Here is a 22760-nt window from a genome sequence, read left to right as displayed (position 1 = left end):
GAGCTCTTGCAACTTGTCCATTGATGCCATGCTAGTAAAAATTAAACAGCTGGAAAATAACATTTGTTTTCTTTTCCAAAATCCAGGTTATTTAGGAGAAAGCAGTGTCCTTATGGGCGGCGGGTTCATTTGCATGAAAAAATGTTAAGGTATTTGGGAGTGATAAATCTACAGCGTTATTTATTTTTGGCTGCTCTTGAGAAAACCTAAGTGAACCTCGCAAGTTCTTCGTAAGGTTAATTTTTTGTGTGACTTTATTTGCTGAAGGTTCCACATGGCTCCATCTGTGAAGCATCTGGAAAAGGCAGGTGCCCTGCCATTTAAAATGGTTGGCAAAGTACTGGCATTTTAGCATCTTAGCTTGTCACTTCATCACTTTGCATAATGGCAGCAGCATGATGATAGGCACCCAAAGGACAAATTGCCAGATTTCTTTTACAAAGAGGTATTGAAAGTTAGACTCCCAAGTCCATATTCAGGCATCTAAATAAATGGCCTGTTTAATCTCTAGAAAGCGTGTTAATGTGCAATAACAAGCAATGAGCAATTTTTCATCTCAAGAGCAGGTATGAATTTCCTTGCTTTCAACATATTTTCACTTCAGTAAACCAGTTTATTGAAGAATCTGAGGGCAAACTCCTAACAAAAGAGCTTGTTCCCATCAACAATACTGATTTAAGAGCTGTGAATAATGTTACATTTCTTTTAAGACAGACGACTGATAATTACCAATATGTTTTAGGTTCCACATGTGAGATCACTCTTTAAACATCCACAATACCTTTATTAAAACAATACAATAAAAATACAGAATAACTACTTGATCTTTTAATACTTCCTTTAAAAACAGGCATGCAGTGCCAATTTCAGATCCAGAGCTAGGGCACCCCAAATTTTAGGGATCCACAGAGATTCTATTTGAAAAATTTGAGTTTGGATTTTAAAAAGCCTGAAAATCCAATTTGTTCACATCCTTTCTGTAGTGGGGGGCCCAAAACTGGACGCAATACTCCAGATGTGGCCTCACCGGTGCTGAACAGAGAGGAATAATCACTTCCCTCGATCTGCTGGCAATGCTCCTACTAATGCAGCCCAGTATGCCACTAGCCTTCTTGGCAACAAGGGCACACTGCTGACTTATATCCAGCTTCTCATCCACTGTAATCCCCAAATCCTTTTCTGCAGAACTGCTGCTTAGCCAGGCAGTCCCCAGCCTGTAACAGAGCATGGGATTCTTCCGTCCTCAGTGAAGGACTCTGTACTTGTCCTTGTTGAACCTCATCAGATTTCTTTTGGCCCAACCTTCCAATTTGTCTAGGTCACTCTGGACCCTATCCCTACCCTCCAGTGCATCTACCTCTCCCCCCCATCTTGTGTCATCCGCGAACTTGCTGAGGGTGCAATTCATGCCATCCTCCAGATCATTAATGAAGATGTTGAACAAAATCATCCCCAGAACCGACCCCTGGTGCACTCCGCTTGATACCGGCTGCTAAGTAGACATTGAGCCGTTGATCACTATTCATTGAACCCAACAATCTAGCCAGCTTTCTGTCCACCATTAATCCAATCCCTACTTTTTTAACTTGCTAGCAAGAATACTGCGGGAAACCATATGAAAAGCTTTGCTAAAGTCAAGACATATCACATCCACCCTTTTCCCCATATCCACAGTGCCAGTTATCTCATCATAGAAGACGATCTGGTTGGTCAGGCATGACTTGCCCTTGGTGAATCCATGTTGACTGTTCCTCATCACCTTCCTCTCCTCCAAGTGGTTCAAAATGGTTTCCTTGAGGACCTGCTCCATGATTTTTCCAGGGACTGAGGTGAGGCTGACTGGTCTGTTTCTTTGCTTCCTCCTCTCAAGAGTTACACTCAGCTCCTTCCCCTGGTTTTCTCTGCCTCCAGCACACACACAGCCTGCCACCAACAGCTTAGCCCCTGATTTTACAACCAGAGAAACTCCTGAGTCCACATGGCTTAGCTCTGACCTGACCCATGGTCTAATGCCTCAAGTGGTAGCCACACAGCCCTCAGCTATTTCTGCCACAGAAGGGGCTTGATTGCCCCTTCTGGTGAATCTGAAATAGAGTGCTTAAGTACACCCAGGAGGTCTGTGATTGTCTTTGGATCCAAGACCCACTACTGGCAGCCATTCACTCTTTTCTGCATAACAATATTAAATGGTGTAGTTTGAAAAACATGAAATCTCAATGTCAAAGAGTAGCAAATGTACCCAGATAGGGACAAAGCAGCATCACTTGCCCCATAACCTCAGCCATGCGGAACGCAATGCCATCCACAGCCTCAGAAACAACTCTGACATCATAATCAAAAAGGCTGACAAAGGAGGTGCTGTTGTCGTCATGAATAGGTCGGAATATGAACAAGAGGCTGCTCGGCAGCTCTCCAACACGAGTTTCTACAAGCCATTACCCTCTGATCCCACTGAGAGTTACCAAAAGCAACTACAGCATTTGCTCAAGAAACTTCCTGAAAAAGCACAAGATCAAATCCGCACAGACACACCCCTGGAACCCCGACCTGGGATATTCTATCTACTACCCAAGATCCATAAACCTGGAAATCCTGGGCGCCCCATCATCTCAGGCATTGGCACCCTGACAGCAGGATTGTCTGGCTATGTAGACTCCCTCCTCAGGCCCTACGCTACCAGCACTCCCAGCTACCTTCGAGACACCACTGACTTCCTGAGGAAACTACAATCCATCGGTGATCTTCCTGATAACACCATCCTGGCCACTATGGATGTAGAAGCCCTCTACACCAACATTCCACACAAAGATGGACTACAAGCCGTCAAGAACACTATCCCCGATAATGTCACGGCTAACCTGGTGGCTGAACTTTGTGACTTTGTCCTTACCCATAACTACTTCACATTTGGGGACAATGTATACCTTCAGATCAGCGGCACTGCTATGGGTACCCGCATGGCCCCACAGTATGCCAACATTTTTATGGCTGATTTAGAACAACGCTTCCTCAGCTCTCGTCCCCTAAAGCCCCTACTCTACTTGCGCTATATTGATGACATCTTCATCATCTGGACCCATGGAAAAGAAGCCCTTGAGGAATTCCACCATGATTTCAACAATTTCCATCCCACCACCAACCTCAGCCTGGTCCAGTCCACACAAGAGATCCACTTCCTGGACACTACAGTGCTAATAAACAATGGTCACATAAACACCACCCTATACCGGAAACCTACTGACCGCTATTCCTACCTGCATGCCTCCAGCTTTCACCCTGACCACACCACACGATCCATCGTCTACAGCCAAGCTCTGCGATACAACCGCATTTGCTCCAACCCCTCAGACAGAGACAAACACCTACAAGATCTCTGTCAAGCTTTCTTACAACTACAATACCCACCTGCAGAAGTAAAGAAACAGATTGATAGAGCCAGAAGAGTTCCCAGAAGTTACCTACTACAGGACAGGCCTAACAAAGAAAATAACAGAACGCCACTAGCCGTCACCTTCAGCCCCCAACTAAAACCCCTCCAACGCATTATTAAGGATCTACAACCTATCCTAAAGGATGACCCAACACTCTCACAAATCTTGGGAGACAGGCCAGTCCTTGCCTACAGACAGCCCCGCAACCTGAAGCAAATACTCACCAACAACCACATACCACACAACAGAACCACTAACCCAGGAACTTATCCTTGCAACAAAGCCCGTTGCCAACTGTGCCCACATATCTATTCAGGGGACACCATCACAGGGCCTAATAACATCAGCCACACTATCAGAGGCTCGTTCACCTGCACATCCACCAATGTGATATATGCCATCATGTGCCAGCAATGCCCCTCTGCCATGTACATTGGTCAAACTGGACAGTCTCTACGTAAAAGAATAAATGGACACAAATCAGATGTCAAGAATTATAACATTCATAAACCAGTCGGAGAACACTTCAATCTCTCTGGTCACACGATCACAGACATGAAGGTCGCTATCTTAAAACAAAAAAACTTCAAATCCAGACTCCAGCGAGAAACTGCTGAATTGGAATTCATTTGCAAATTGGATACTATTAATTTAGGCTTAAATAGAGACTTGGAGTGGCTAAGTCATTATGCAAGGTAGCCTGTTTCCTCTTGTTTTTTCCTACCCCCCCCCCCCAGATGTTCTGGTTTAACTTGGATTTTAACTTGAAGAGTGGTCAGTTTGGATGAGCTGTTACCAGCAGGAGAGTGAGTTTGTGTGTGTATGGGGGTGGGGGGGATGTGAGAACCTGGATTTATGCAGGAAATAGCCCAGCTTAATTGTCATGCACATTGTGTAAAGAGTTATCACTTTGGATGGGCTATCACCAGCAGGAGAGTGAATTTGTGTGGGGGGGTGGAGGGTGAGAAAACCTGGATTTGTGCTGGAAATCACTTTAGATAAGCTATTACCAGGAGGACAGTGGGGTGGGAATAGGTATTGTTTCATATTCTCTGTGTATATATAAAGCCTGCTGCAGTTTCCACGATATGCATCTGAAGAAGTGAGCTGTAGCTCACGAAAGCTTATGCTCTAATAAATTGGTTAGTCTCTAAGGTGCCACAAGTCCTCCTTTTCTCTCTGCTGTTAGTTAATCTGGCTACAAATGCTGGCACAGTAGTTGTTTGTGCTGTCCAAAACCAAGTGTAAGAAGATTAACCAAATTAGTTCCAACAATAAAGGGCACGTTGACCAGACTCATTTTACTATGTTCTGGGAGAACAACGGGGTCTAATGTCAAGATTTTCACAGAGGAAAGCCAATAGTAGTACTTTAAATGTCACCACACTGCAGTAGGATAATACCTATTTGAATTTACTTTCAATAGATTGTCAACACACTTATACCTCTCACATTAGCACAGCACTGCACTGAAGTTAATCCTTCCTTCAGTATCTCTATCACTTTTTACTGAGTGTGTCTGTGACCCATTAACCCGTTAATGTCTACTGGCAAGGGGGTTACAAGAATATCTGAATGCTCATATGTACATTCTGGGTCACCAAAGAATGTCACGGGAGGGAGGTCTTAAATGAAAGCAAGCGTCACACTGGTCATTGTGATATCACTGTGAAATGTGCGTACAGATACTATGTAAGAAGTTCCGAATGTATACTGAAAATGGGTCTTAGATTCTTTATCACAGAAGAGGTGGAGAAACAGGTTTCCTGTCAGACAAAAGATGTTTATTCACCTGTCTCACCATCGGCAGGTAAATTAAGCATTGTAAGCCAACATAATGGTGGCACATTTACATAGAAAGTTTAGGTCAACAAGGAAGAGCACACTGTGGGACAGGAGAACTTTATCTTGAGATACACTTCAGTGGTTTGCTGTTTGGGGAACAGAGAAGACACACTGTCATCTGCACTTAAGTAGTAAATGGTCAGCATGTTTACATTCATGAAAATGGGCTCTCTGCCTACCTTGGTGGAAGATGCTGCAAAAGACTTTGGTGAGATACTGACTGCTCTAGTTTGGTGACTGCTTTAGACAGTAGGTTGGCCTGTTAAGTTTAATCTCTAGAAAGCGTGTTATGATTTTGTTTTATACATAACCCTTCCCCCATCCTTTATCCTAGCTCACCATCTTTTGAATCATTGTTAATAAACGTATTGCTGTTTACACTATTATAATGATGTGCTGTGATATTACGTGCTGCTGATCCTGAGTGGAATCAGACAAGCTGGTGAGTACATTGTTCCTTTGGGACAGCAGACCTGGTATTTCTGTGAGTGTTCAGTAGATAAAGGGCTGAACACTATTTGGGGGAAAGTTTCAAGGGGATTTGGGGTTTACGTATTGTTAACCTGCAAGGCAAAGTATGGGCTGGCACAGTGTAGAGGAGACTGCTTGTGTGGCTAACACGCGGTTGGTGTCAGATCTAACACCCAATTAAGCACAAGCAAGTCCCCCTTTTGCTGGAGGCACGGGGGGAGGGGGGGTTACAAGGTGACTAACAGTCCTGGGTATTCCAAGACTGTCACAGTGTCCTACCTGCCTTTCCATGCAATACACATAATCCCTTACTAATTTTTCTCATTTTATGATTCAAATGTCCCTCCTGATTGAAAGTCTTTAAGTCTATTGATAATTCAACCACCTCTTAAGTAAAACAGATGCATATAGAAAACACAATTCAATTTCCAACTCTGCCACTGACTATGCAGACCTTGTGCAAGCCATTTAATTTCACTGTGCCTCAGTTGTTCATGTGTAAAATGGAGATAATAAACCCCACCCTTTGATTGTCTTGTGTATAAGCTCTTTGAGACATTTAATGTTTTTAGTAGGTGTATTAAAAGCACCCACAAAAATGGGCCCCCATCTCAGCTGGGGACGATTGTAATAATTGGAGCCATGCAGGCCTACTTTAATTGTTAGCCTAACTGGTGAAAAGTGGGTAACATTTCATTAAATTAATACACCAGGCCTCCAGGCCATACCATAATACAAATAATAAATATTAGTATCCATCTTAAGATGAGTGTGTTATGTGTGACAGTATGGTGACCACATCCGTCTCAGTTATTTTTCCTACTTTCTTACGTGGCATATACATCTCCTTTGGTTGTAATGTAAGAAACTATAATGGGATAGATAGCTTGAGTCAGATCTTGGGCCTTTCTTGCACCCCTTTAACCTGCCATTTTGGAATTTCTCTGGCATAGTGGGCCATGCCCCTGCATTCCCCGTTACTCTCCCATCAAGGTGTGAGCAAAGCAGAAGTGTCAGGATAATCTCTGACTGCAGACAGCTTCTTTGTGACTGTTTGTAACCCAGTCTAATTTAGGGTAGCCCTGAGGCTGCTTTACATTATGCCAAAGGCTGCCTTGGCCCCAGCCAGCCCCAGGTTGGGGAAAAGCTAAAGTGTCTTAAACCTACCTTCTCCCCTCCTGAGCTGAGTCAAGGAGTAGCTGGTGGCGATTGTTGTGATTTTAGAAACCTAACTACGCAAAATGTTCACAACAGAACTTGAAACCACATAAAACTTGTCTAGTTTTGTGACAAAACTCAGACCAGGTACACTGAAATTCACTGAAATTCACAATTTTCTTTTTCTTGAGCAGCAGTGAAGCGACTGTACCCTGCATGAGGAAAGTTGAAGAAGTGAAGAAGGTGTTGCTCCAGTGGTTTAGTCAGACAGAAAGCTGGCAAGTGCCCATCATTGTAAAAATCCAGCAATTCAGCAGGAGTTAGGGCTTTCAGATTCAATAAAACTAAGAATCCATGTTGTACTGAGACTAGAAAGACAATCGTGGCACAATTGTGTGGCCTATACAGATGATGTGGAAATGGTATTTCCTACTTAGAAAACACAGAGCCAGCTAATGGACTAGGGTATCATGGTTTATTTTAAGAATTTTAATGACTCCCTTGTCCTTCATTGTGTCATGAGCATTTTAGATGCAGACAGTGATGAACAAGCAGTTACGCTGGCAAAGACTTTGACCCCACTTGACTTGATGCACCTGAAAAAGAAGACATGGAGCCATAGGAACAACAGCCACAACTGCCAAATGTTACACGCTGTCAGCTTTCACAGTTCTTTGTCATATGTCAAAATCTGGAAAAGACAGATTTCTGATAAAAGGTATTTACGTTCCTCAGATTTCAACCTTTATGTAGACATTCAGTATCAGCACTTACCCCAATGTCAAAAGGAGGAAATGGATTCAGAATTGTGTGCGCCAAGTGGAAAACAGAAAAGTTTCAGATGAAGGACACAAAGGTGATTGACGTCACAGCAGTGAATCAAACTCTTCAAATCAAACACACCCCAGGCTACTCAAGGCTGTAAGATTAATCACATGCATAAATGTTTTCAGGATTAGAGCCTAGGTTTCCTCTTGGCTTTATGCAGTTTAAATGGCTTAGATGGGTTGCAATCTTATAACATTTTCTATCAAATCTAAATGGTCATTTGTGTGAAGAGTGTGTGAAAATAGGCACACAAATCCATGTCTATTTTTGCATACTGTTAAAAAAAATTAGGCCCATAATGTTTAATTGCTCTCTAACTCACAGTTCCCCTTGTGTGGTTGCCTAATGATTAAATATATTAACCTTCACTATAAAACATGTAGGAATATTGATCTATCAGCGTGTCTTTGGTCATACATTGTAGTAAGGCTCCATTTATAAATATTTAATCAAGACTTGCTGATTAATAGATGTGATAAGCATGAGTAGTATGTGTTATAGATGTTTATAAACACATCAGTAGAAGATGTTATTGATTGTTGTAAACCAGTGATATTCTGACTCAGCCTCACGAGCGCAAATGGCTCTTTAATGGTTCTCCTGTGGCTCTTTGCTATACATGGTATTAAAACACTGTGATTTATTATTAACCAGTCAGGATGCTTTCACTATATGATTAACCATTTGTAGTTAATAAGAATAATACTTGGTCAGTCATTTTGCTGTGAGAATAACATACATATGTACATGAAAACTAAATATTTCCTCTGTCATACTGTTTAAATATAAATATGTAATACTATAATAAATGAAACAATGAATTCACACTAATGTGGCTCATTTAGTGTTGATGGCTAATTTGGCTCCTGAACCACTGAGGTCTGAGTATCACTGTTATAAACCAAGCTATTGGACACTAACAATCTATAAACAATTCATTAAAACATCATCATTAACCCTTTATAAAACTATTTATAAAATGGAACCTTAATAGCAGGACTGAATCTTCTATAGCAACACATCACCAAAGTATCTCAAATGCTTTATATAAAAAATCGTGTTTGTACCTAAATTATCACACCTTTTGCTCTTTCTGTATTTTCACATCAAATAAAAATATACAGTAGTTCCCTGCTCATAAATTTGCCAGGTCTGGTAGTGAAACTGTTTCAGGTTCTGTGAGCAAGGCACTATTGATAGGAAAGGTTCAGTTCAACTGACCCAGGGCCAGGAAACTGAACATAACTGAAAACGAGAGGGATTACTATTGTGAATCTCCATTCTAACTTTTAAATGAATTTGCTGGTTTGTGATGCTTGTTTGATGTATTTGTGCCTCCTTTGTGTTTGCTATTCGTGAATAGGCTAGTGAATGTGTTTATATAGAAATGTTTGTGAAAACAGCAAACAATGGAAAATATCTGCAGAAAGTGAGTTATAAATTAGCAAATGCTCGTATTTGCAACCTCTGTACAAATTCAGAGGAAACAGGTAACAGAAGCAGACCATTGTAACACATGTATCTATTCACAGCTAACCACACACTTTGAATTTCAAATATCAAATGCTCACAACAAACTGCTTGCAAACTACACATCAAAATTGTCTGCTAAGGGAGACTTAAGCAGTGTTAAAGCAGCAATTAACTGAGGCTAAACTATTTTTCCATTTGCCATCATTATTGCATTTTGTTTTCATTACATTTAGCATCTGTATTGGAATGAATGGAGCTTAGGGAGAATGGTGATTCGCAAATAAAATGATTATCACCATGACTGTGACTTATTACCATCCTGAATAAATAAATAAAGTTCAGATACAGATATGAGTGTCTTCCCCAACCACAAAGAGCTGCTGCAGATGGACATGGGCTTTCCCAAAGTGTGGGGGTGTGATTCAGGCCCAGGATTTTATTTCAGCTCCTCCCTATTCTTATTGGCTCCCTTGGAATTTCAGTCTGCAGGAGAATACTGAATCGTATACATGTGAGCAGAGCACACATGCAGGCAGCCATGTGCTCTGCCTCTGTGGGTCTGAAGTGAATTACCACCCAGAATCCTGTATCCTGTTCCCTACTCCGTACCTCCTCCCACTGCTGCAAGCCCTCAGGACCCACTGAAGCCAAGTGTACTGCAACCTCCAGGAGCTAGAGGAGCTTCAACTCCATGAGCAATCCCCAGTGACAGCTGGAGGTACAGCACTATACAGGCTACAGCACATAGCTGATAGTTGTAGTGTGACTGTTTCGCCTTTAATGATCAACCTCCCCTGGGTTTCAATGAGAACACCTCTCTGTATCTCTGGCATGAAAATATTTAGGAAAAAAATAGACTAAGGGTCAGCACCCTGAACCCCTTTAATTTAATGGCAAAATCTTATTGGTTTCAATTTGACCACAATTTAACTCTAAGGCTCCAATCCTGCCGCATTCAAGTCAATGGGAGTTTTCCCATTGATTTCAAAATGATATAGAACCAGGGACTAACTTGCTTGTTGAAAGGGGCTGGAAAGCAGAACCTGGTCAGTGATGTGCTCTGGCATAAGAACAGTATGACTTTCCCTGATGTCAAAGTAACCTAACGGCTCTCTAGTGAAGGACAGAGCTTCTGATGTTTACTGTCCCAAACAGTTCACAGCAAAACTGGTGTAACTTATTCAGGCTACTCAGTACTGGAGTACACCAAACCCCTATGGTGCCAGGTGCATCGCACCTTGGAGGCAATCACTGTAGATGCTCTAGCAGGCAGGCCTTGTAGGTTCTAGCCCGGGTGGGACCCAATAACCACTCAGATGCATGGCTAAGGGAAAGGGCATTTTACTAGGCCTGTCAGGAAAGGAAGGGTAGCAAATACCTTAGGTACAGAGACTTTAAACAGTTACAGTTCACAGTGAGTAAGGGCAATTGCTGTTTAATTCCCTGGGGGGGGAGGTCCAGGAGAGACCGAGGGCTCTTCAGGCCTTGTGCCTCGGTCTCTAGTCAAGCAAATAAGAGTTTGTGGGTTTCCAGTTAAGGGCTCAGTTAATGTTTCTCTTTGTGGCCCCTCTGCACTGGCTCTCTGCCTTGCTGCTGCTGCTCCCCCATAAGTCCCTCACACACCTTCCTCCAACTGTGATGTCCGGCAGTCACAGCCTGTTCCACATAAGGCTCTGCCTACAGTTCCTGGAGAATCTACTCTGTATCCAGCTTATGGCTTGCCATGTAGCTGCCACTCTCAAACTCAGTCCAGCCACTTCCTGGTTCGGGACCTTTCTCTTTACCTGGCCAGGAACAAGGTGTGTGCAATTGGGAGAGGGCTGATGGGAGTTGTAGCCCCCTGCTTAGCAGCTCCATTACACTGGAACTCATTTTAGGATTTTGTACAATTGTGCAATTGCATTGCAGACTCTCAGGCAGTTTCACAAACACCTCAGCCATTTTGCCATCCTTCTGCAAGCCTGGCAACAAAGGTCACAAAATGCCCTGATTTTTTCCCCCAGTTTTGCAAAGTAGAAATAAAATAAATAACCATCTCTTGCTTGAGACAAAAACTCTTCAAACTGAAGTGAGGATGAATGATTTAGGGTTTTTTTTGCACAATGCCAAAATAAACTCAGTTCTCTTTATGTACAAAATATATGCCTAGTTGTGCTGTACCTTTGCTATTACAAAAACATAGCTAGTCCTCTAGCCAAATATGACTTGGATCTCATAACTCAATGCACCTTATGTAATACTTTTGAGACCCAAAGCCTGTAATGGGACAGGACCGATGCTGAAGACCTTTTACTCACTATTCTCTTTCTATTTTTTAAATTCACCTGATTTCAAATTATTAGTTAAAGCACCTTTTTGTATTTCCTGTAGTGAGGCACACTAAAAGAAATCCGTTCACTTTCTAATTGTTTTTGGCATTCTAAATTAATACTACTTTAGCAAAATTGTACACAGAGACCAGTACAATACGTTATGTTCATTCATTGTGACAGCAACAAAAACAACTAAGCCGCAAACAAGATGATACTATATGGATCACGGCTTTCAATATGCCTAATCCAGAATATTTCCTTATAGTGACAGTTTGTTTGCACAATAGCTTAGATTGGTTCAGACGACACATTATATTTCTCATATCACCAGTCTCATAGAAATCCAAAATTAGAAACAGACCTCTAATCTGGTGGTGGTATAAGAATTGCCATTATTCTTTGACATGTTTTCCCAACCAGGGAAAGCTGTGATTTCTAAAAAATGGTTTTGAAATCAAGGGCACCATAGCATTTTCTCACCTCCTTCAACACTGGCTGTACAGCAGAGATTGGTCAATTGTAACAATCAAGACACACTCATAACAATACTTTTATCCCAGGTTCCTAAGGCACTTTATCAAGCTAAGCATTATTATCCCCATTTTATACATGGGGGGAAACGAGATACAGGCTGGTTAAGTGACTTGCCCTAAATCACACAATTAATGACAGGCTGTTTTTTTATTCTATTTTTAAGTAAAATTTATGAGCAGGGAACTACTGTATATTTTTATTTGATGTGAAAATACAGAAAGAGCAAAAGGTGTGATAACTTAGGTACAAACACGATTTTTTATATAAAGCATTTGAGATACTTTGGTGATGTGTTGCTATAGAAGATTCAGTCTTGCTATTAAGGTTCCATTTTATAAATAGTTTTATAAAGGGTTAATGATGATGTTTTAATGAATTGTTTATAGATTGTTAGTGTCCAATTGCTTGGTTTATAACAGTGATACTCAGACCTCAGTGGTTCAGGAGCCAAATTAGCCATCAACACTAAATGAGCCACATTAGTGTGAATTCATTGTTTCATTTATTATAGTATTACATATTTATATTTAAACAGTATGACAGAGGAAATATTTAGTTTTCATGTACATACGTATGTTATTCTCACAGCAAAATGACTGACCAAGTATTATTTTTATTAACTACAAATGGTTAATTATATAGTGAAAGCATCCTGACTGGTTAATAATAAATCACAGTGTTTTAATACCATATATAGCAAAGAGCCACAGGAGAACCATTAAAGAGCCATTTGCGCTCGTGAGGCTGAGTCAGAATATCACTGGTTTACAACAATCAATAACATCTTCTACTGATGTGTTTATAACCATCTATAGCACATACTACTCATGCTTATCACATCTGTTAATCAGCAAGTCTTGATTGACTATTTAGAAAAGCTGGACGTGCACAAGTCCATGGGGCTGGACGAGTTGCATCCGAGAGTGCTGAAGGAATTGGCGGCTGTGATTGCAGAGCCATTGGCCATTATCTTTGAAAACTCGTGGCGAACGGGGGAAGTCCCGGATGACTGGAAAAAGGCTAATGTAGTGCCAATCTTTAAAAAAGGGAAGAAGGAGGATCCTGGGAACTACAGGCCAGTCAGCCTCACCTCAGTCCCTGGAAAAATCATGGAGCAGGTCCTCAAAGAATCAATCCTGAAGCACTTGCATGAGAGGAAGGTGATCAGGAACAGCCAGCATGGATTCACCAAGGGAAGGTCATGCCTGACTAATCTAATCGCCTTTTATGATGAGATTACTGGTTCTGTGGATGAAGGGAAAGCAGTGGATGTATTGTTTCTTGACTTTCGCAAAGCTTTTGACACGGTCTCCCACAATATTCTTGTCAGCAAGTTAAGGAAGTATGGGCTGGATGAATGCACTATAAGGTGGGTAGAAAGCTGGCTAGATTGTCGGGCTCAACGGGTAGTGATCAATGGCTCCATGTCTAGTTGGCAGCCGGTGTCAAGTGGAGTGCCCCAGGGGTCGGTCCTGGGGCCGGTTTTGTTCAATATCTTCATAAATGATCTGGAGGATGGTGTAGATTGCACTCTCAGCAAATTTGCGGATGATACTAAACTGGGAGGAGTGGTAGATACGCTGGAGGGGAGGGATAGGATACAGAAGGACCTAGACAAATTGGAGGATTGGGCCAAAAGAAATCTGATGAGGTTCAATAAGGATAAGTGCAGGGTCCTGCACTTAGGACGGAAGAATCCAATGCACCGCTACAGACTAGGGGCCGAATGGCTAGGCAGCAGTTCTGCGGAAAAGGACCTAGGGGTGACAGTGGACGAGAAGCTGGATATTAGTCAGCAGTGTGCCCTTGTTGCCAAGAAGGCCAATGGCATTTTGGGATGTATAAGTAGGGGCATAGCGAGCAGATCGAGGGACGTGATCGTTCCCCTCTATTCGACATTGGTGAGGCCTCATCTGGAGTACTGTGTCCAGTTTTGGGCCCCACACTACAAGAAGGATGTGGATAAATTGGAGAGAGTCCAGCGAAGGGCAACAAAAATGATTAGGGGTCTAGAACACATGACTTATGAGGAGAGGCTGAGGGAGCTGGGATTGTTTAGTCTGCAGAAGAGAAGAATGAGGGGGGATTTGATAGCTGCTTTCAACTACCTGAAAGGGGGTTCCAAAGAGGATGGCTCTAGACTGTTCTCAATGGTAGCAGATGACAGAACGAGGAGTAATGGTCTCAAGTTGCAGTGGGGGAGGTTTAGATTGGATATTAGGAAAAACTTTTTCACAATGAGGGTGGTGAAACACTGGAATGCGTTACTTAGGGAGGTGGTAGAATCTCCTTCCTTAGAGGTTTTTAAGGTCAGGCTTGACAAAGCCCTGGCTGGGATGATTTAACTGGGAATTGGTCCTGCTTCGAGCAGGGGGTTGGACTAGATGACTTCTGGGGTCCCTTCCAAACCCTGATATTCTATGATTCTATGATTCTATGATTAAATATTTATAAATGGAGCCTTACTACAATGTATGACCAAAGACACGCTGATAGATCAATATTCCTACATGGTTTATAGTGAAGGTTAATATATTTAATCATTAGGCAACCACACAAGGGGAATTGTGAGTTAGAGAGCAATTAAACATTATGGGCCTAATTTTTTTTAACAGTATGCAAAAATAGACATGGATTTGTGTGCCTATTTTCACACACCCTTCACACAAATGACCATTTAGATTTGATAGAAAATGTTATAAGATTGCAACCCATCTAAGCCATTTAAACTGCATAAAGCCAAGAGGAAACCTAGGCTCTAATCCTGAAAACATTTATGCATGTGATTAATCTTACAGCCTTGAGTAGCCTGGGGTGTGTTTGATTTGAAGAGTTTGATTCACTGCTGTGACGTCAATCACCTTTGTGTCCTTCATCTGAAACTTTTCTGTTTTCCACTTGGCGCACACAATTCTGAATCCATTTCCTCCTTTTGACATTGGGGTAAGTGCTGATACTGAATGTCTACATAAAGGTTGAAATCTGAGGAACGTAAATACCTTTTATCAGAAATCTGTCTTTTCCAGATTTTGACATATGACAAAGAACTGTGAAAGCTGACAGCGTGTAACATTTGGCAGTTGTGGCTGTTGTTCCTATGGCTCCATGCCTTCTTTTTCAGGTGCATCAAGTCAAGTGGGGTCAAAGTCTTTGCCAGCGTAACTGCTTGTTCATCACTGTCTGCATCTAAAATGCTCATGACACAATGAAGGACAAGGGAGTCATTACAATTCTTAAAATAAACCATGATACCCTAGTCCATTAGCTAGCTCTGTGTTTTCTAAGTAGGAAATACCATTTCCACATCATCTGTATAGGCCACACAATTGTGCCACGATTGTCTTTCTAGTCTCAGTACAACATGGATTCTTAGTTTTATTGAATCTGAAAGCCCTAACTCCTGCTGAATTGCTGGATTTTTACAATGATGGGCACTTGCCAGCTTTCTGTCTGACTAAACCACTGGAGCAACACCTTCTTCACTTCTTCAACTTTCCTCATGCAGGGTACAGTCGCTTCACTGCTGCTCAAGAAAAAGAAAATTGTGAATTTCAGTGAATTTCAGTGTACCTGGTCTGAGTTTTGTCACAAAACTAGACAAGTTTTATGTGGTTTCAAGTTCTGTTGTGAACATTTTGCGTAGTTAGGTTTCTAAAATCACAACAATCGCCACCAGCTACTCCTTGACTCAGCTCAGGAGGGGAGAAGGTAGGTTTAAGACACTTTAGCTTTTCCCCAACCTGGGGCTGGCTGGGGCCAAGGCAGCCTTTGGCATAATGTAAAGCAGCCTCAGGGCTACCCTAAATTAGACTGGGTTACAAACAGTCACAAAGAAGCTGTCTGCAGTCAGAGATTATCCTGACACTTCTGCTTTGCTCACACCTCGATGGGAGAGTAACGGGGAATGCAGGGGCATGGCCCACTATGCCAGAGAAATTCCAAAATGGCAGGTTAAAGGGGTGTAAGAAAGGCCCAAGATCTGACTCAAGCTATCTATCCCATTATAATTTCTTACATTACAACCAAAGGAGATGTATATGCCACGTAAGAAAGTAGGAAAAATAACTGAGACGGATGTGGTCACCATACTGTCACACATAACACACTCATCTTAAGATGGATACTAATATTTATTATTTGTATTATGGTATGGCCTGGAGGCCTGGTGTATTAATTTAATGAAATGTTACCCACTTTTCACCAGTTAGGCTAACAATTAAAGTAGGCCTGCATGACTCCAATTATTACAATCGTCCCCAGCTGAGATGGGGGCCCATTTTTGTGGGTGCTTTTAATACACCTACTAAAAACATTAAATGTCTCAAAGAGCTTATACACAAGACAATCAAAGGGTGGGGTTTATTATCTCCATTTTACACATGAACAACTGAGGCACAGTGAAATTAAATGGCTTGCACAAGGTCTGCATAGTCAGTGGCAGAGTTGGAAATTGAATTGTGTTTTCTATATGCATCTGTTTTACTTAAGAGGTGGTTGAATTATCAATAGACTTAAAGACTTTCAATCAGGAGGGACATTTGAATCATAAAATGAGAAAAATTAGTAAGGGATTATGTGTATTGCATGGAAAGGCAGGTAGGACACTGTGACAGTCTTGGAATACCCAGGACTGTTAGTCACCTTGTAACCCCCCCTCCCCCCATGCCTCCAGCAAAAGGGGGACTTGCTTGTGCTTAATTGGGTGTTAGATCTGACACCACCCGCGTGTTAGCCACACAAGCAGTCTCCTCTACACTGTGCCAGCCCATACTTTGCCTTGCAGGTTAACAATACGTAAACCCCAAATCCCCTTGAAACTTTCCCCCAAATAGTGTTCAGCCCTTTATCTACTGAACACTCACAGAAATACCAGGTCTGCTGTCCCAAAGGAACAATGTACTCACCAGCTTGTCTGATTCCACTCAGGATCAGCAGCACGTAATATCACAGCACATCGTTATAATAGTGTAAACAGCAATACGTTTATTAACAATGATTCAAAAGATGGTGAGCTAGGATAAAGGATGGGGGAAGGGTTATGTATAAAACAAAATCATAACACGCTTTCTAGAGATTAAACTTAACAGGCCAACCTACTGTCTAAAGCAGTCGTATCTCACCAAAGTCTTTTGCAGCATCTTCCACCAAGGTAGGCAGAGAGCCCATTTTCATGAATGTAAACATGCTGACCATTTACTACTTAAGTGCAGATGACAGGGTGTCTTCTCTGTTCCCCAAACAGCAAACCACTGAAGTGTATCTCAAGATAAAGTTCTCCTGTCCCACAGTGTGCTCTTCCTTGTTGACCTAAACTTTCTATGTAAATGTGCCACCATTATGTTGGCTTACAATGCTTAATTTACCTGCCGATGGTGAGACAGGTGAATAAACATATTTTGTCTGACAGGAAACCTGTTTCTCCACCTCTTCTGTGATAAAGAATCTAAGACCCATTTTCAGTATACATTCGGAACTTCTTACATAGTATCTGTACGCACGATTTCACAGTGATATCACAATGACCAGTGTGACGCTTGCTTTCATTTAAGACCTCCCTCCCGTGACATTCTTTGGTGACCCAGAATGTACATATGAGCATTCAGATATTCTTGTAACCCCCTTGCCAGTAGACATTAACGGGTTAATGGGTCACAGACACACTCAGTAAAAAGTGATAGAGATACTGAAGGAAGGATTAACTTCAGTGCAGTGCTGTGCTAATGTGAGAGGTATAAGTGTGTTGACAATCTATTGAAAGTAAATTCAAATAGGTATTATCCTACTGCAGTGTGGTGACATTTAAAGTACTACTATTGGCTTTCCTCTGTGAAAATCTTGACATTAGACCCCGTTGTTCTCCCAGAACATAGTAAAATGAGTCTGGTCAACGTGCCCTTTATTGTTGGAACTAATTTGGTTAATCTTCTTACACTTGGTTTTGGACAGCACAAACAACTACTGTGCCAGCATTTGTAGCCAGATTAACTAACAGCAGAGAATGTCCCTATCTGGGTACATTTGCTTCTCTTTGACATTGAGATTTCATGTTTTTCAAACTACACCATTTAATATTGTTATGCAGAAAAGAGTGAATGGCTGCCAGTAGTGGGTCTTGGATCCAAAGACAATCACAGACCTCCTGGGTGTACTTAAGCACTCTATTTCAGATTCACCAGAAGGGGCAATCAAGCCCCTTCCGTGGCAGAAATAGCTGAGGGCTGTGTGGCTACCACTTGAGGCATTAGACCATGGGTCAGGTCAGAGCTAAGCCATGTGGACTCAGGAGTTTCTCTGGTTGTAAAATCAGGGGCTAAGCTGTTGGTGGCAGGCTGTGTGTGTGCTGGAGGCAGAGAAAACCAGGGGAAGGAGCTGAGTGTAACTCTTGAGAGGAGGAAGCAAAGAAACAGACCGGTCAGCCTCACCTCAGTCCCTGGAAAAATCATGGAGCAGGTCCTCAAGGAAACCATTTTGAACCACTTGGAGGAGAGGAAGGTGATGAGGAACAGTCAACATGGATTCACCAAGGGCAAGTCATGCCTGACCAACCAGATTGTCTTCTATGATGAGATAACTGGCACTGTGGATATGGGGAAAAGGGTGGATGTGATATGTCTTGACTTTAGCAAAGCTTTTCATATGGTTTCCCGCAGTATTCTTGCTAGCAAGTTAAAAAAGTAGGGATTGGATTAATGGTGGACAGAAAGCTGGCTAGATTGTTGGGTTCAATGAATAGTGATCAATGGCTCAATGTCTACTTAGCAGCCGGTATCAAGCGGAGTGCCCCATGGGTCGGTTCTGGGGATGATTTTGTTCAACATCTTCATTAATGATCTGGAGGATGGCATGAATTGCACCCTCAGCAAGTTCGCGGATGACACAAGATGGGGGGGAGAGGTAGATGCACTGGAGGGTAGGGATAGGGTCCAGAGTGACCTAGACAAATTGGAAGGTTGGGCCAAAAGAAATCTGATGAGGTTCAACAAGGACAAGTACAGAGTCCTTCACTTAGGACGGAAGAATCCCATGCTCTGTTACAGGCTGGGGACTGCCTGGCTAAGCAGCAGTTCTGCAGAAAAGGATTTGGGGATTACAGTGGATGAGAAGCTGGATATAAGTCAGCAGTGTGCCCTTGTTGCCAAGAAGGCTAGTGGCATACTGGGCTGCATTAGTAGGAGCATTGCCAGCAGATCGAGGGAAGTGATTATTCCTCTCTGTTCAGCACCGGTGAGGCCACATCTGGAGTATTGCGTCCAGTTTTGGGCCCCCCACTACAGAAAGGATGTGAACAAATTGGATTTTCAGGCTTTTTAAAATCCAAACTCAAATTTTTCAAATAGAATCTCTGTGGATCCCTAAAATTTGGGGTGCCCTAGCTCTGGATCTGAAATTGGCACTGCATGCCTGTTTTTAAAGGAAGTATTAAAAGATCAAGTAGTTATTCTGTATTTTTATTGTATTGTTTTAATAAATGTATTGTGGATGTTTAAAGAGTGATCTCACATGTGGAACCTAAAACATATTGGTAATTATCAGTCGTCTGTCTTAAAAGAAATGTAACATTATTCACAGCTCTTAAATCAGTATTGTTGATGGGAACAAGCTCTTTTGTTAGGAGTTTGCCCTCAGATTCTTCAATAAACTGGTTTACTGAAGTGAAAATATGTTGAAAGCAAGGAAATTCATACCTGCTCTTGAGATGAAAAATTGCTCATTGCTTGTTATTGCACATTAAGGGGTTTGCTCCAGAAGCTGGTGAGACTTCTTGTAAGGTGACTGGTTACAAATATTCTAGTCATGCAAATGAAACTATTTGTTAATAAGTCTGCTTTAACTCTATGAACACTAGACCATTTTACATTGGCTGATTTTCATCACTTAAGTATCAGCAATTTTGAAAAGTATTTCTCAAGAGTTCCCCCCCCCCCCCGGCACTTGACCTCTCCTTCAAGTTCTTTTTGTGGAAGTTTGAAACTATAATCTCCTTCAAAATCCAGTTTCTCGCTCAACTAGTGTGGCAGGAGACTTCAGTGCTGACCATAAAAGCCACAACTTGCTATGTATTAATAATTTGGTAACTTTCAAAAATATCAGAGTTAATTCCTCCAGTAACAGGTTTCAAACTTCCTACCAGGGACCTTGGAATTCTGAATGTTCCAAAGAAATTTTATTAACAATGTAACTACTCCTAAATAATTTTTTAATTGGCACACACACACTCACACACACATTGAAATTTGACTAGAAGATTTCAGCCACACAATTCCCATTAATTTCAATAGGAGTTGTGTGAATAGATCCCCTCGTATAAGTTTGAAAATTTCCAACAGTAATTTAAAGTTGAACTACCAATGTCTTGGTGGTTACTAATTTACCCACCAAGAAAGATATAATGAGACTCATTTGCTGAAACTTTTTGAATAATTTGTTTATTGATTCAATGTTGTTAACTTGATTCAATTTTGCTGTTTGACTAAGATCAATTGAGTATTCTTCCTCAATATTCTTTATCCCCATGGGTTTCTGAGAGAGGAAGCTGATTAACTGATTGTGCTGAATATTAATCATTCCAAGGTATTAGCTCAGAGTTGTGTCCAATTAATATTGTACCCTGATATAATATAAATTGATCTAACAACTCAGATAAAGCCAGTATGGATATATTTGAATTAATCATGAACCTTATTTTGTCATTAAGATGCAATTGATGCTGCCTAAAAGTATGGCTTATGCTGCCTAAATTAACTATGATCACTTGAAATAATTGCAGTGGTTAAGTGCTCTAACACTAATATGAACCAATGATGAGCTGCTGTAAATAGTTCCCCTTTCTGGTGACTCGTCTCAACAGAAATTGATCCAATATAATGCTACCGACTCATATTCTTGTTGATGGATGACTGTACAAAACAGATTTCATTTTAATGAAGGAGATCCCCTCTGGAATAAATAGTGCCATATTACATAATCAGAAGCTTTTTCTGCCATCCAATAAGATTGTAGCTGTAAGTGAATTCAAAGGGTGCACTCACTTTGAGATTACAGAATGATGCCGATTTTAAAGGAAGCCTAGGGCAGCAGAGAAACCTGTTAAAAGATTCTTCAATGCAGCCCCTAGAAGGTGGGCTGTGGAGAATGCTGCACCCAGGGCAGCCTGGAAGGAAGGCTGTAGGGATGCCTGCTGACCAGGAAAGGAATAGGTGGTACCTGGAAGAGCCAACCAAGAATAATGGAATCTCACAGTGCTGAATCACAGCATAGGGCATGCGGGCACACACTTTTTAACAACACTGTAAAGCACCTCACAACTTTATAAAAGGAGACTTGTAAAAAACAAACAAAATCATAAAGGTCTAAAAGCAGCGTTCTTTACTAATGTAAAACATCTACTGAATTCAGTGGGAGTTGTGTGAATAAGGTGAGGAGGATTTGGCTATAAAGGATAAGTGCATCCAGGGGAATCTGGGCAACCACCTGGCAATAAGAACACAATTAGGTACATATCACACAGGAAGAGAAACAGTGTTAAGGATTTAATCTAAAAAAATGAGGAAAAGCCGGGTTAGGATTATCAGTGTTTGTCAGCTGTAGCCTACGGTGCCTGGGCATTGTAGTGCATGCAATAAGTAACACCATGCAATCTTAAACTGGTGTAGTCATGAAGGACGTTGGCTGATATATAATAGTTTAGGAATACTTGATCTGTATTAATTCAGAGACTGTATGTGACTGGGTCAGGGGAAATGTTTACTGTGTGACTATTTAGAGATGTACTGTATGGAATGGTTATTTTAATGGCAGGACTGTTACTGAAGCAGGAGGACCACACAGGCTAGGTCTGTGCTGATGCACACACTTGAGTCCTGGACCACGTACATGCTCACGCACACTCCCCTTCCCCACCGCAAGTGTCCATCTTATGCTGTGCTGGACATGGGTTTTACACTGTGCATACACGTATATCTGCATCCACTCTGCCACTGTTGTTATCACCCCTGAAATTGTATGGTGTAGCCCAGGGTTCTGTGCAGACAGGGAGACATTCTAGGAACCACTTTCCTATGCAGTATTGATGCTGACCCTCTCAATCAAATATTTACGATGGCAGTTCCTGATGACTTTGCCCCTCACTGTAATTCCCTGCTAAACTGGGTGGAAGAAATGCAGAAATAGGATGGTGCTCTGTTTCCCCAATTGCTTCTTATCATGGGACAAATGGTTATACAGTGGAGTATGTGGATAGCATTTGGGCTGAATTTTCTGACATGTTGAAGATGGATAACCAGGAGGGTCAATGACAACTCATTCAGTTCACATGGAACAGATATGGCGAATCCCACTGTATGCCCATGGTTGGACCATCGCTTCTGGTGCAGGAGAACCAGATGGGTTCACCTCAGTCTGGAAACCTGGGATGAGTAGCAGGGGTGTCAGAACTTCCCAGTGAGGAAACAGAGCTTCGTAGTGTGGTGAAGTCCTGGTGGGCTTGCTGAGTAATCACAGTTGGTGGACAGGGGGCCTGTAGCCCAGTACCCTGGTCTAAAGGTGGGAGAATCACATGATTCCAATGCAGAGATGTGAACGCTCAAGGCCTGAGCCCTGAGAGGGGTGCACTCCGACTTATAAAGGGGGTCAGAGATACTTCTAACCCCCAACCATGACCATAGCATCCAGGCATGAGAGGAATTCCATGCCTGAGAAAATTAAAAAG

General features: G+C 41.9%; 1 protein-coding gene across 1 annotated transcript in view; it reads left to right on the top strand.

Moving 5' to 3' along the window:
• The first annotated feature begins 5150 nt into the window (after positions 1-5150).
• SLC13A1 (solute carrier family 13 member 1) overlaps positions 5151-22760 on the top strand; it is a 91704-nt gene continuing 74094 nt past the window's right edge. The window contains exon 1 of the mRNA XM_073341450.2: positions 5151-5241. Coding sequence (XP_073197551.2) covers positions 5151-5241 — 91 coding nt within the window. The remainder of the gene's footprint in view (positions 5242-22760) is intronic.

Source organism: Lepidochelys kempii, chromosome 1 (genome assembly GCF_965140285.1).
Source record: "Lepidochelys kempii isolate rLepKem1 chromosome 1, rLepKem1.hap1, whole genome shotgun sequence".
In the NCBI taxonomy this organism is placed as follows: Eukaryota; Metazoa; Chordata; order Testudines; family Cheloniidae; genus Lepidochelys; species Lepidochelys kempii.
The sequence above is the reverse complement of the archived record's forward strand: the minus strand, read 5'-3'. Positions and strand labels throughout refer to the sequence as shown.